Source organism: Ursus arctos, unplaced genomic scaffold (genome assembly GCF_023065955.2).
Source record: "Ursus arctos isolate Adak ecotype North America unplaced genomic scaffold, UrsArc2.0 scaffold_9, whole genome shotgun sequence".
In the NCBI taxonomy this organism is placed as follows: domain Eukaryota; kingdom Metazoa; phylum Chordata; class Mammalia; order Carnivora; family Ursidae; genus Ursus; species Ursus arctos.
In genome coordinates, this window is record NW_026623111.1 from 2,658,527 (window position 1) to 2,672,679 (window position 14,153).

General features: G+C 61.8%; 1 protein-coding gene and 1 long non-coding RNA gene across 3 annotated transcripts; one reads left to right on the forward strand and one right to left on the reverse strand.

Annotated features, from left to right (window-relative positions):
- Positions 1-4,181: 4,181 nt before the first annotated feature.
- LOC113245675 (uncharacterized) lies at positions 4,182-10,593 on the reverse strand. Of its 2 annotated transcripts, none has more exons than XR_003312781.3 (3): positions 9,110-10,593; positions 6,598-6,850; positions 4,182-6,427 (listed from the first exon to the last, which is right to left on the reverse strand). It is a non-coding gene; the product is annotated as an uncharacterized LOC113245675 (long non-coding RNA). The 2 variants fall into 2 exon arrangements; XR_008958502.1 differs by having other exon boundaries at positions 8,335-10,593.
- A 1,024-nt stretch (positions 10,594-11,617) lies between these two features.
- ADRA2C (adrenoceptor alpha 2C) lies at positions 11,618-13,567 on the forward strand. Its single transcript, XM_026485861.3, has one exon. It carries the CDS (start codon positions 11,618-11,620, stop codon positions 13,040-13,042), a length of 1,425 nt encoding a protein of 474 aa, XP_026341646.2. The 3' UTR covers positions 13,043-13,567.
- Positions 13,568-14,153: the final 586 nt, after the last annotated feature.

Below are 14,153 nucleotides of genomic sequence, written 5' to 3' on the forward strand. Positions count from 1 at the left end.
TGCCGGCTCTCTCGTCCTGGCCCCAGTCGTGAGAGCGTCTTTGTGGCCCCGTGTTCCTCCAGGACAACAGCTCGTCACCAAGCTCACCTAGAGGACCCTGCCTAACAAGGGCTCCGAGAGCTGAGACAGTCTGAGCCAAGCCGCGTGGTCAGGGCGTGGCAAAGCGTGAAGGTCACAGAGCATCAGATTGAGGTGAGAGTCAGGAGTTTAGGCGCAGGATGGAGAGGGACATGGAGACACACTGGTGACCTTGAAGGGTCAGCACAGCAACTGGCTTGGGGTCAAATGCCAGCTGTGCCTTAACCTTCCCCACCCCCACCTTGACCCCACTCTGACCCTATCCTCACCCTGACCCCCTCCCCACCCCCGCCTGGACCCTTACCCTGGCCCTCGCCCTGACCTCATTCTGAACCCCACGCTGAACCCCCCATCCTGACCCAAATCCTAATATTAAATTGACACAGGACCCAATCTTGATCCAAACCACTTCTCAAATATTGACTCTAACCCCTAAATTTACCACAACCCACTACAACACAAATTCTGTTTATAAACTTAACCCCAACGCAAATCCCAACGAAAACCCCATTAATCTCTAACTCACTTGGACCCTCCACCCCAAGTAAATCCTGACCCCAACCTTAATCTCAACCCCACCCAGGAACCTGCAGAGCAGAGAAGGGCTCGCTGTGTCTGGAGAGCTCCAGGGTGGCCCGTGCTCTGGCGTCCCGGGAAGTTTCAGGCGCTAGGAGTCCACCTGGTGGCTGAGGGATCCCCAGGTCCCAGCGCCTCACAGGCACTCTGTGGGTCACCGCAGGTCACCTGTGAACAGCAGGCACGACATTGATGGCGGGTTGCTGTGCTCCCTTGCTCAGCAGTACTCCCCACTCAGAGAGGCCTTGCCCTGTCCCAAGTAAATTTGATTCTCCGCATATGCTAGATGAGGAGACCGAAGGTCTAGGGGGTCGCGGCAGTACCGCAGCCAGGCTGCGGCAAGGCGGGAGGGAAATTCTGCGTGCTGCACCGGCCCAGGCTCTGTGGGGCTATGGCTCAGGCTGTGGAGGTCTGACTGGGCCATCTAGCTGGCCCATGTCACTGTCCCCGTGAGCCCCAGACAGAAGGGTCTGACAGCTCTGTGTTCTGCTCTGTGCAGCGGGGCTTGGGAACACGCTGCAGCCAGACCCGCAGACTGGCCCGCCAAGCTGGGGTGGGGGGTCCCAGAGGCTCAGTCAGGCATTGGAGCACCCTGCTAGCTCTGTCTTCGCGTGCCTTTCTCCACTGTCTCTTCTTATGAGGACACCAGCCATATTGAATCAGGGCCCACCCTGTCCAGGATGACCTTGGTGAACCTGAGTAAATCTGCCACGGCGGTATTTCCAGATAAGGTCACCCTCACGGGCCCCGGGGGGCAAGTGCATAGATGTATCTTTGGGGGAATACAATTCAATCAGTAGCCACCACACAGCTTTTTTCCTGTTTTAATTAGATGCTATCAGCAAGCAATTGTATTTCACGTGAAAATCCAGACTTTGTCCTCCTCTGTATGAGACCTTGCAGGGTGGCTCGAGAGGTAGCTGTCCCCGCCCCGCCCCCCACGGGGCATTCTCCATGGGCCCAGCCCAGCCCCAGCGCTCCTCTGGTCCAGCCCTGTGGATGCTGGAGTTTGGGACCTTGATCTGGTCCAGTGGTTCTTGGCTGGGTGATGATGCCTGCAGGGGACCCCGGGCAATGTCTGAGGACATTTTTAGTCATCACAACTGGGGGCTGCTCCTAGCATTAGTCAAAGGAGTCCAGGGATTCTGCTAAACATGCCGCAGTTTGCAGGATGGCACCCGTAACAAAGAGATCCCAGCCCCAAATGTCAGCAGTTCTCAGGTTGGAAACCCTCCCTGCATTTATCTTGGCATATGGCTGCCCTGTTAAAGACTACATTTCCCAGCCTCCCTTGCAGTAGGTATGGGCATGTGACCACATTCTGACCAATGGGATATCAGCATAGGGCTGTGTGCAACTTCCAGAGGGGATGGCCTGCGTTTGTAGGACCTTGCCCACCCATCCCGCTGGGTTGAGGGCTGACCGTGGGTGTCATGGCAATGGCCCTGGCTGGACCAGCCAACCAAGACCTGGAGGTGGGAGATGCCTGCTGGGGACGGCCAAGGAGAGAGCAAAGGCACAAGTACCCTCCACCCCCGTCAGGCAGTCATACTGGTCCTGCCCAGACTCGGGGCGGGGGGGAGACATCACTCCCACCCATTGTGGCCGCTATATTCTGGGCTGCTTTGTTACAGAAGCATCGCCTGTACCCTGACTCACAATCCTAACAAAGTTCTGGTTTAAATCAGAGCCTTTCTGGGAAGGGAAATCTCAAGAATGAAACATAGCAGATCTTGCCGAGCCCAAGCTCACGGTGTCCAGGTTCCAACACAAACATTCCAGCGCTCCCACCAGCGGCACACACTGCTGGGCCTGCCCCCCTGCCTTCCGGAAATACTCGGCAATCGGGGTCAACGTAGGAAGCTGGGTAAACTTCACAGGGTCAGGCTGAATGTGAGCATTCTTCGCTTATTTTCCCAAACACTTCAAGGGTTCTTCTGCATTTTCTGAAAATCTGAAGAAAAAAAAAATCAAAGCCAACCAAAACGAAACAATCTCTGGACCCCCTCCCTCTGCAGCATGGTACCTGCTACCGGCGGAGTCACAGGTGGTGGCGTGAACTTGCCCTCATTTAAGGAACCATTTCCTCCAGACTCGTTCCCCGATTTCTCCATGGGGCCACTGTGATACAGGGAGCAGGGGGACAGGCTTCACGATGGAGGGGGGCCCCTGAGCGAGAGCCGGGATACCGCATGGGTTAGCGGCACCCACGATGCACGTGCCCCACCTCCACGCTGCCCAGGCTGTGATTTCCCTAGTTAACTCGGGAGAGCAGGCCGTGGCCCAGGCTCCCGGGACCTCTGGTTACAGTGAAGGACAGAGTCTGTCTCACTCTTTACCCCCATCTGAGCCCTACACACATTTGGTGCTCAGCAAATGAGAGGCAGCAAAGCAGACAGACAGAACCTGGCTTGCTGAGAAGTCAGGCTCAGGGCTGTCTGGGCCTCAGCGATCTTACCTATAAAGCAGGAATCTAAATGCCTGTCTCCTACAGGTGTTTGTTCATTCATCTGCTCACTCGTTCATTCACGCATTCATTCCCCAAACCCCTACAGGCTCTGTATTCATCCCCTCTTGTCGCTGGAACAAATGATCAGACACTGAGTAGCTTATAAGGATACGCACGTAGGATCTTACGGCTCTTCACGCAGAAGTTTAAAATGGGTTGGCCAGGCTGCTTCCTCCTGGAGGTTCCAGGGGAGACCCCGTTTCCTGGTTCTTTCCCAGCTTCTAGAGGCACCTAGAAGGGGCCTGAGCTGATGGCCTCTTCCTCCCGTCACCCACCCTCTGCTTCTGCTGTCACATCTGCTCTAACTCTGACCGCCTTGTCTCTCCTTCACTAAGCAGGACCCTCGTCACTACATTTAGGGTCCACTCTGGGATTATATCCCATCTCACGGTCCTCGGCTGGACACATCCGCAGGTCCGTGTTGCCGTGTCAGGTCACGTGTCGCAGTCGGGGTGGTTAGGGCACAGATGTGTATGTATTGTGTCTGTAGCAGAACGACACAGTGATTCTCAGAGGAGGCAGCAGGGAGCTGTGGACAGCAAGTCGGTCAGGACGCGATCAGCCCTGAGCTACAGAGCCTCCTCTCCAAGGGCTCAGACACCAAGGCCACTTAGCATCCCTTCCGCAGGAAGCCTGGCCAAGGGTGGCTCCGGGCTGGGCTCGCTTGGAAGTTCTGGAACGACAGCATGATGTCCAGCTCCTCGGGTCTCAAGAGCTGCCCGCTCTGGCCCCGCCCCCTGCACCAAACAGGAAGGAAGGCAGTTGACCTCCATGTACATTTCATGCTCATTTTCGGGGAGGTGATATTGGCTGGGGCTGGCCACGCGGCCTCTCCTCCAGCCACTGGGGAAGGGAGATGGATCCATCGTAACATGCTTAGTGGCATCATGGCTTTCCCCTCAGTGCTGGGAAGGGGTCCCCCTTTCCTGGGCCCATCGCTGTTCCTCCACCAGAAAAAACCGGGTGCGGGGTGTCTTAGTTATCAAGGCTGCGTAACAAATTACACAAAGGGACCAGCTTAAAACAACACACGTTTATTGTCTCACAGTTTCCATGGGCCAGGAGTCCAGGTGCAGGTTGGCTGGGTGCCCTGCTCGGGGTCTGAAGGCCGAGATGAAGGTGTCAGCCGAGGCTGAGCTTTCCCTGAGGCCCATGGCCCCTCCAAGCTCGCACAGTTGTAGGTAGAATCCAGTTCCCAGGGGCTGTGGTCCTTGTTTTCCGGTTGCCATTTGCCAGGGGCCACTCTCCACAACTAGAGGCCCTCTTAGATCCTGTCTTTGGACCCCCTCTCATGACATTGCTTCATCTTGGAGGCCAGCGGAACAGCTCTGATACTTCACCTGATCAGGTCAGGCCCACCCAGGATAATCTTTAACTCACAGTCAACATATTAGGACCTAAGGCAGTGACACTCCATCATATTCACAATCAAGGACTGGGGATCATTCCAGGGCTTGGGTCACTGGGGGCACAGTGGGCCAGGAGACAGTGAGTGCTGGCTGCTGGGTACACAGCACGCCCTCCCAGAACGCACTCCTCAGCCTTCTTGTTGGACAGGCTGGTACCTTCTCCTCCTCCTGTCTGGGCTGAACCCTTACTTCTTCCAGAAAGTCCTCGCCGAGCCCCCAGGCAGGTCAGAAGCCCTCGGGCCCTGCCACTTGCTTCCTCCCTCTTCTGGCACCTCCCAGGTGGTCACCGCCTGTGCCTTGTCCCCCGTGTGGGGCCCGTGTAGCGCCTTGCTCTCTATAGCCAACAGACACCGTCCACACTTGGCATGAATCAGGTGCCCGGTAGACTTTTGCTGGACAGATGCTGAATCTCCGGGGAGTGACATGAGGGGCCGGACCTGAAATCTGGCCCTAGAGGAGGGGGCCGGGGAGGGTCCCCTGGTGGGCAGGCAGACCCGTGGACAGGGTCACTCCAGGCCTTGGGGCCTCGGCTTGGTGGTCACTCCCGAGAGAGCCCTTCCGAGGCCATCCCGGCACAGAAGCCAGTTGTTGGGGCAGACTCAAGGCAAAAGCAAGTGGGTGCCCAGCAGCATAATGGCGGGATGGAGGGGAGCCACACTGCCGCAGGTCCCTGGGCTTCACTGACCTCTCCTGCAGAATGGGATGAACCCGTAGCAGATACTCGGCAGGGCCCCAAAGAGGTGAACTGGGCCCACGGCCTGTGGACTGTTCAGGACAGGCCCGGCCTGGGGGAGATGCTCCCTAATGGGCAGGGGGCTCTGGGAGCCTGGGCATAGCCATTGAGGGCAGGAGGGGGGCCAGGCTGGACTCTGGATCTCGACGTTTCCCAGTGGTCCAGGGAACCCTGAGGGGGGCAGTTCCAGGAGCCTGGTGCTGGGGTGGGTCTTCCACCTGCCCAGGTGTGCAATGAGCGGAGGTGAGAGCAGGTTCTCCAGGCCCAGGGAGTAGCAACAGAGGCAGGAGAGTGGCGGACATGGCCCAGACCCTGCGGTGAGCAGGCCCAGGGCTCAGAGCCCCACAGACATTGCTGCCCGAGCCTGCACGGCCGCCCTAGGGGCGGGACTCTGTTAGTGCCGTCTACAGGCCAGGAGGCTTGGGAAGGAAGGGCGGCTTCCCAAGGTCTTGTGGGGACACCTGTTCAGCACGACCTTAGAGTCCGCACTTGAGGCCAGCCCGAGGAGGGCCTTGAATGCCAGGCTCAGGCATCTGGGCAGCAGCAAGCCTGAGAGGGAGGACGCCATCAAGCCTGGACCCGGGGGTGCAGAGGGGCTGGCTGGAGGCAGGAAGCCACGAGAGGGTCGTGCAGCAGCCAGGAGGGGCTGGGGACAGGTGCGGGCTTGAGCTCCGGCAGGCCCTGGGCTGAGTGAGGTCCACAGCTGGTGCTTAGGGAGACATGCTGACCCACTGTTTTCATCTATTACACGCATTGCAAATCAAAGATGGTCCCTGAAGCAGTTCTTTCTCTGGAGGGGACTTCTGCCAGCTCTGTAAGAACTCAGCTGTGCCAAATCCATCAATGTGATCGATACTGCAATGGACTTGGTCTGCGGGCTAGTGCGTGGAGAGCCAGGCCCTGGGCCAGCAGAGCCAGGCCATGTTCTAACAAGACAAAGCGGTTCTGGAATTCTTCAGGGAGGGGCAGGCAGAGAAGCGAGCCTTTTTCCCTGCCTGTCTTTAAAAATGAAATTTCAAATAAACATGGGGGGAAAAAGTCCTCAGGTCAGCTCGAAGGAGGAAACAAGTCCTCTTGGTCTGGAAACCAGGAAGCCAGGCCAGTCTCCCTCTGTTGCCGCACCTGCTGGAAAAGTGAAAGGAGCTGCTCTGCCTGCCTCCCGGCCCTTCCCCTCCCCTGCAAGCACCCAGCAGACCCAGAAGACCAGCTGCAACACCCACTTCCGGGGGCTCACAGCCAAGTGGGGGCAGAGCTGGCATGGACCTTAGAACTCTCCAGTCCAATACCCTCACCTTACAGATGGGAGAACTGAGGCCCGGTGAGGCAGGGGTTCTTGCGCTGCCAGACAGCAAGGAAGTGACGAGCAGGAGATTATGTCCACATGCAGCAAGAGCAACCGCCACAGAACCGAGGCAGAAGGGGGCCACTGGGCGGGGTCAGGGCTCTGGCACTGGCAGCTCCTGGTCGAGGCGTCAGCTCCCCACTCGAGGCGCCCCTGCATTCCGCCAGGGACCACCTGTGCCGAGCACACTGCAGGTGTCCAGCCTGGCCAAGGGGCACGGAGGACATCAGGCCCTTCATGGGGTTCCTTACCTCACCCTTCCCCCCCCACCCCTGCGCCAGCTTTGACTGAGCCCCTACTGTAAGCCATAGCTGGGCCCTGTCCCAGACAGTGCGAGATACACGGCCTGCTCTCAGGAGCCCACAGTGGAGATGGACGGGGTCTGACGAGGGCCCACCCCCAATGGGCACACAGGAGGCCAGTGAAGGAAGGGGCTCCTGGTCTAGCCTGGGAGATCAAGGAAGCCTGCTGTGGAATCTCGTGCAACATTCTGAAGGAAGGGAAGAGCCCTGGGGATAGACGAGACAAAGGGTTGCCAGCCTGGAGAACAGCATGGCCAAGGCCGGGAGTCCACGGCAGGCAGTGATGAATGGGCTTGCAGCCTGGAGGGAGTGGGCTGAAGAGCCATCTGAACGAGCTGGGTGGAGGTGAGCAGGCTGAGGCGGCAGAACCCCGCCTGAAACCGGGAAGAGCTGCCCGCGATGGGGCGACCAAATGCACCCTCCCTACAGCCCGGGAAGGGGGGGGGAAGCAAGGCCGCAGGCACCTGTGCGCATGCGTGTCTCTATGTGGGGGTGGACACGTGAGCAGGTGTGTGTTGATCCATGTGAATGCACATGTGAGTGGCTGTGTGCGGCAATGTGTGTGCACGTGTGTATATGCACGTGCGTGTGCATGGATACATGTATGTGCACACGCGTGTATAGAACACATGTACATCTTATGCGGGTGTGCAGATAGGTGTCTACGAACCTGTGCGTGGATATGTGTGCAGAGTGTATGTGTGTGCACAGATATGTGCGTGTGCAGCATGTGAATACATGTGCACACACGTGTGTTCACGCACGCCTGCTCGTGGAAGCACGCACCTGTATGCGTGTGTGCACATGGATATGCATGTGAATGCCCTGTGTCATTGACGTGGCTGTGTGTGCATGTGTGTGCATGCAGAACGCACGGATGTGTCCATGTTGTACATGGTTACGCCAGCATAGGCGTGCACGGAAATGTGTGTGTACACGTACACATGGGTGTGTGTGTGCATGTGCAACTGAATACTTGTGCACGTCTGTGTGTGTGCACGCATACCTGTGTGCAGGGAGACAAGCTCCCGTCCACAGGACAGAGGCCGCTCATGGAACACAAGAGCACTGCCCCCCAGGTGTGTACCGGGATTCCCTCCCACAGCACCCAGGGCCTTGGCCCCAGTGTCCCGTGGCTGTGAGGCCCTGGCTGGACCAACCCTTCCCTCTGGGCCCCACTCATCATGGGTGGGAGGAAGGGCAACACGGCCTCGGCAGCCCCAAGATGCTTCACAGCTATGTGATTTTCCTTCTAAGAGGTCCCACAGCTCTCCCCAGGGCCCTCACCCCTTCCCCCTCCACAAGTGCAGCCTGAATCCTTACAACACCTTCCCTGTCATCCCTCCGGGTCCTGCCAAGCCCAGGCCTGCCCACCAGCAACTCACGGGGACAGGCAGCCTTCCAGGCACGTGCTGTTTGGCTTGTTACAGGATAATCAGGAGTGGTTCGTCAAGCCTCATTTTCAATGTCTAGGGTGAGATGCCTCTCCAGTTCCTTGCTGCAAAGCTGCGGTCCCTGGGGCCTCCCTCGCACGCAGGCAGGTCTGCGTTCAGTGCAGCCCCAAAGCCCAGCCCAGAGCTTCTCCACCCTGAGGACTCTTTAGGGGAGCCAGCTCTCCTCTCCCCCTCTGGGCCCCGACCCACAGGAGAGGCGCTTCCTCCTGCCTCCTCCTGGGTTAGGCCAGGAGATGCTGCCAGCATTCCTGAGGTCAAAAGGCCAGCCAGGCGTCCCCAGGGGCCTGAATCACTGGGCCAGCCAGGCGCTCCGGATGTCCCCAGCCTGGCCTGGCGAGCCGCTTCCTGGGCAGCGGGAAGTCCTGTCTGCTTTGGGCCCCTTTGTCCTTTTTCCTCCAACTTCTTCATGCTAGGCTGCCCTTGGGTATGAACATGTGAGATGTCCGGGGCAGCCAGGACCCTGGATGTCCCAACACCCCCAAAGTATCCCCCAAAGTGCTCCTCACAAGACAGAACCCCCAGGGTCTGCAGGAGGCCCACGTGGCTGGCCAGCTGCTGGGAGAGGGAACTCCCCGAAACCTACATCTGACCCCTGCCACTACCTTTTTTGGATCGTCCTCTGGTTCTCCCTGCCTCCAGGACAAAACCCATCCCCCTGCCACAGGGAGCACAACCCGTAGGGGCTTCTCGATTCCTAGTAACTTACTTCCATTCTCCAAATGCAGTTCAGAGGTCACCTCCTCCAGGAAGCCTTCCTTGACAGCTCCACTCCCAGTCTGGGGGAAGAGCTCCAGGGCACTGAGAGCATTCACTGCAGTATGGCAGCATGGGGCACCAACCGTCCCAGACAGCAAAAGGCCTGCTACAGACAAGGGCCGGTGCAAGCCGACCGTGGAGGATACCAACGTGTGCGGGTCTTCCCTGCAAGCACACTCCAGGCCTCCCAGACCAGGGGGCCCTTTCACGGGGATGGTTGCTTCCTACCTTCTCTGGGCCACGTGCCTCTCACATGCAGTCATGGCTTTGCTACCAAAAAGTGCATAAAAGCCCAGGACTGGCAAGGTAGGTGTGGCCCTCCTTGGGCAGTCCCACCCTCCAGAATCTCTGATGGCTGGCCTGGCCCTGGCCTGACTCCCCCTCCTCCGTGTAAGGGGGCTGACAAGGATGCTGGGCTCCCAGTGGGCATCTCTGCAAAGACACCAGCGCTCTCCTACAGAAGACCCTTTGAGCCTCAGGGCTCAGAGAAAAGAGAAGCAGCCCCAAAGCCGTACACATTTCTAGGCATCACTACAGGGGATGCTCCAATCCTTCCCTGTGACACCTTCCTAGAACCCAAAGGCGTCCCACCCCATGGCCACCAGTCACAGGAATGACCCCTATCCTCCCATCTGAGGCTGCAGGGAGAAGTGCTGGCCGGCCTGCATGCTTTTCTGGACTGCTGGGAGGAAAGGCCCTCCCCTCCTGCTAGCAAGAAATGCCAGGCCTGGGAACTCCAACCCCTTCCCCAGGGTCTGTCTCCCGCAGACCTCGAGCTGCCTGCAGGTGGGAACCAGCGCTCGCACACGATGGGGAACGACAGTGCACGTTCGTGGAAGGAATGCACAGAGACACAAGGCAGGGGCAAGCCGAGGGTAAGGGAGATACCCCAACAGCTTGCCCCTAAGCCCGCAGGAATGAGGCACCCACGCAAACCCGCCCGTCATCCGGGAATTTCATTCTGGGTGTTTGTCAGAGGCGGTGATTTTGAACACCCCCCCCCACCCTTTAAAAGCAGGGCCCCGGAGCATGAGAATTAAACTTCGATAATTGCCAACATGGATGCAGAGCCTGGGAGCCTGCCCAGGGCTTCCACTGGCACCGCCGTCATGATTCATGCTCCAGCAGCGCTTGGAAGTGGGCAGAGAAGGGAGCTGAGGCCGGGGGCAGGGACGCGGTTCTGCCCTGGAACACCGACCAGAGATCGGAGCCCGACCTGCACTCGGCAGGACCCCTGCGCACCCAGGCAGCATCGCGTCCTCCGCCAGGCTGCGAGTCTCTGGCTCTCCAATCAGGCCGCGGACCCCAAGCCGACCGGCGCTGCGCGCAAGTGTGCGCGCCCGCGTGTGCGTGCGCGTGTGCCCGGGGGAGGCTAGGAGGCTCTTGTCTTAGAAAGAGCAGGTTTCTGGAACTCACCGCCCAGGCCAGCAAGCACTCAACCCCGTCCCGCAGACTGCAATCGGCCCTGGAGGGGGCGCCCTCGCCGTGCGCGCGCGCCTCGCGCCACCGCCCCGGACTCCTCCCCGGCGCCGCGCGGGCAGGTTCGCCGAGGCGGCCGCGGGCTCCGGCTCCCGGGCCCGCTCCCCCCGGGCCGGCGGCGCTGGCCTGCCCGCCAGGCCGCCCCCGCCCGCCCGCGCCCCGCCCCGCCCCGCGCGCCCGCCCCGCTGCGCAACTCTACCCAAGTTGGAAGCCGAGGCCGGGCGGCTGCACTCGCGCCGAGCGCACGGCGGCGGCGGCGGCGGCGGCGGCGGCGAAGGAGGAGGCGGCGGCGGCGGCGGCGCAGCTAAGGCGAGCGAGGCAGGCGAGGCGGAGCCCGCACGGCCGAACGCGGACCGCGGGGGGCGCCCGCGCCCGGAGCAGCAGGAGGAGGACGCGCGGCGGCGCCGGCGCCCTGCCCGGGAAAGTAAAGTTGGAGCCCGAGGCTGCGCGCGGGCGCTGGGGCCCGGAGGAGCGGCGGCCCGCGCCCCGGTGCGCCCAGCCCTAGCCGGCCGGATGGGAGGCGGAGCGCCCGGGCCGCCGCTGCCGCCGCCGCCTGCAGCCTGCGCCCCGGCCGGGTGCCGTGGCCGCGGGGCCGCTCGGGCACGCCCGCTCGGGCGCCGCATCACCGTGGGCTCGCGGCCGGGGCGCTCCCCGTGAGCGGGGCCGAGGGCGGGGCCGCGCGAGGACCCCAGGACCTGCCCCCCTCCCCCCCGCCGCCGCGTCGCCGCTCGCTCCGGGAGCCTCCTGCTCTGCACTTACGCTCGCGGCAGCTGCGGGGAGCCCGGCAGCCACGCTCTCCGGCGCGCCGCTCGCCCGCCGAGCCACCACGGCCGAGGGCCGGCTGCGGGGCGCCGCGGTCCCAGGCGGGCGCGCCCCAGGAGCAGGCGGCGATGCGGGCGCCGACCCGGGCTGGGGGGCGCCGGAGCTGCCGCGGCTGCGCCCCGGCTCCAGGCGGGACCGCGTAGCTCGCGGGAGGACCATGGCGTCCCCGGCGCTGGCGGCGGCGCTGGCGGCGGCGGCGGCGGGCCCCAACGCGAGCGGCGCCGGCGAGGGGGGCAGCGGTGGGGCCGCCAACGCCTCGGGCGCAGCGCCGGGGGACGCCTGGGGGCCGCCCCCGGGCCAGTACTCGGCGGGCGCCGTGGCGGGGCTGGCTGCCGTGGTGGGCTTCCTCATCGTCTTCACCGTGGTGGGCAACGTGCTGGTGGTGATCGCCGTGCTGACCAGCCGGGCGCTGCGTGCGCCGCAGAACCTCTTCCTGGTGTCGCTGGCCTCGGCCGACATCCTGGTGGCCACGCTGGTCATGCCCTTCTCGCTGGCCAACGAGCTCATGGCCTACTGGTACTTCGGACAGGTGTGGTGCGGCGTGTACCTAGCGCTCGACGTGCTCTTCTGCACCTCGTCCATCGTGCACCTGTGCGCCATCAGCCTGGACCGCTACTGGTCGGTGACGCAGGCCGTCGAGTACAACCTGAAGCGCACACCGCGCCGCGTCAAGGCGACCATCGTGGCCGTGTGGCTCATCTCGGCTGTCATCTCCTTCCCACCGCTTGTCTCGCTCTACCGCCAGCCCGACAGTGCCGCCTACCCGCAGTGCGGCCTCAACGACGAGACGTGGTACATCCTGTCCTCCTGCATCGGCTCCTTCTTCGCGCCCTGCCTCATCATGGGCCTGGTCTACGCGCGTATCTACCGCGTGGCCAAGCTGCGCACGCGCACGCTCAGCGAGAAGCGCGCGCCCGCGGGCCCCGACGGTGCGTCCCCAACCACAGAGAACGGGCTGGGTGCGGCAGCGGGCGCGGGCGAGAACGGGCACTGCGCGCCCCCGCGCCGCCCGTGCGCCGACGTGGACCCGGAGGACAGCAGTGCGGCGGCCGAGCGGCGGCGGCGCCGGGGTGCGCTGCGGCGGGGCGGGAGGTGGCGCGCGGGCGGAGAGGGGGGCGCAGGCGGAGGAGCCGGGACGGGTGGCGCCGACATGCCGGGGCCCGGGCCAGGGGCGACCGATTCGGGTGCGCTGGCTGCCGCGAGGTCCCCGGGTCCTGGCGGGCGCCTGTCGCGCGCCAGCTCGCGCTCCGTCGAATTCTTTTTGTCGCGCCGCCGCCGGGCGCGCAGCAGCGTGTGCCGCCGCAAGGTGGCCCAGGCGCGCGAGAAGCGCTTCACCTTCGTGCTGGCGGTGGTCATGGGCGTGTTCGTGCTCTGCTGGTTCCCCTTCTTCTTCAGCTACAGCCTGTACGGTATCTGCCGCGAGGCCTGCCAGGTGCCCGACCCGCTGTTCAAGTTCTTTTTCTGGATCGGCTACTGCAACAGCTCGCTCAACCCGGTCATCTACACCGTGTTTAACCAGGACTTCCGGCGTTCCTTTAAGCACATCCTCTTCCGACGGAGGAGAAGGGGCTTCAGGCAGTGAGCTGCGCGCCCGGCCCCCAGCAGACCCTGGACAGCTCTAGGCGGCGGCATGGGAAGGCTTGGCCCCCCAGGAGAAAGCGGGCGGCAGCTTTCCCAGAGACCCAGGGATGGATTGGCCTCCAGGTCGTAGGGGAGGGTATGGCAAGGCAGGAGTGTGGGCTGAGAGACAGCAGGGCCCCCGGGGAGGCGGGGAGGAGAGAGGGGCGATCCCTCTGCCTTCCCAACTCAGCGAAGGGCTGCTTCTGGGCTTTCAGGCCCGGATCTGGCGCTGGGGGCCCCTGCAGAGGTGCGGCTGTGAGAAAGCAGAAGTGAACGCAACCTCCCAAAAGGCGAAAAAGGAGCCCCCCCCTCCCCACACCACTACCCAGATCCACCTCTGAGCAAGGGCTGACTCCCCAGGACCTAGTGGGGGCGGCTGTCTTGGGGGAGGAAAGAGGCACTGACAATCTTTGGTTATTGAAAGTATTTAAATGTTTGCCAAAAATGACAGCCAAAACAACCAAACTATTTTCTAAATAAACCTTTGTAATCTAAGTGTTGGGTGCAGCTGTGTCCTTAAGCCGCCAGTAGGGGTGGGGGTGGGGGGTACCTTCCAGACCTCACCCTGCCTAACCTCCTCCAGGGGGTGGAAGGAGGACACTCCCGGTCTCCAGATTCCAGCATCTCCTCTTGAAGAAGAAGGAAGGGCGTCTTTTTTTTTTTTTAATAGGAAAGTTAAAGTTCTTGTGCCGTAATTGGCTGAGATGCAAAAGAAACCAAGAACTCCCCCAAATTGGGTCCCTATTTAGATCCTAGAGGTCTGTCCCCCCTCCCCCCATCCCTGCCCCCCATCCAGTTCCTAGCCAGGGAGCCCCTCTCCAGTGGAGGGAGGCAGGGCTCTCGTGACCCAAGGCTCCAATTCTGCCTGCCCCCCAGTAACTTTGGGTCAGTCCCCTGCCTCTGAACACTTTGTGGGTTTGCCCCTTTGGAGGAGGTAGGGCGGCCGAGAGCTGCCCAGAAGGGGGCCCCACCCACATATGGGGTGGGGTGGAGGCCAAGACGAGTCCCCAGACCCTTATTCCATACCAGACACCTTTACCAATTTCTTATTGTTTGGAACATTAAGGCTCAAA

What these genes read in the sequence shown, in the direction of transcription:
- ADRA2C (XM_026485861.3), top strand. Translation starts at nt 11,618, where the DNA reads ATGGCGTCCCCGGCGCTGGCGGCGGCGCTGGCGGCGGCGGCGGCGGGC.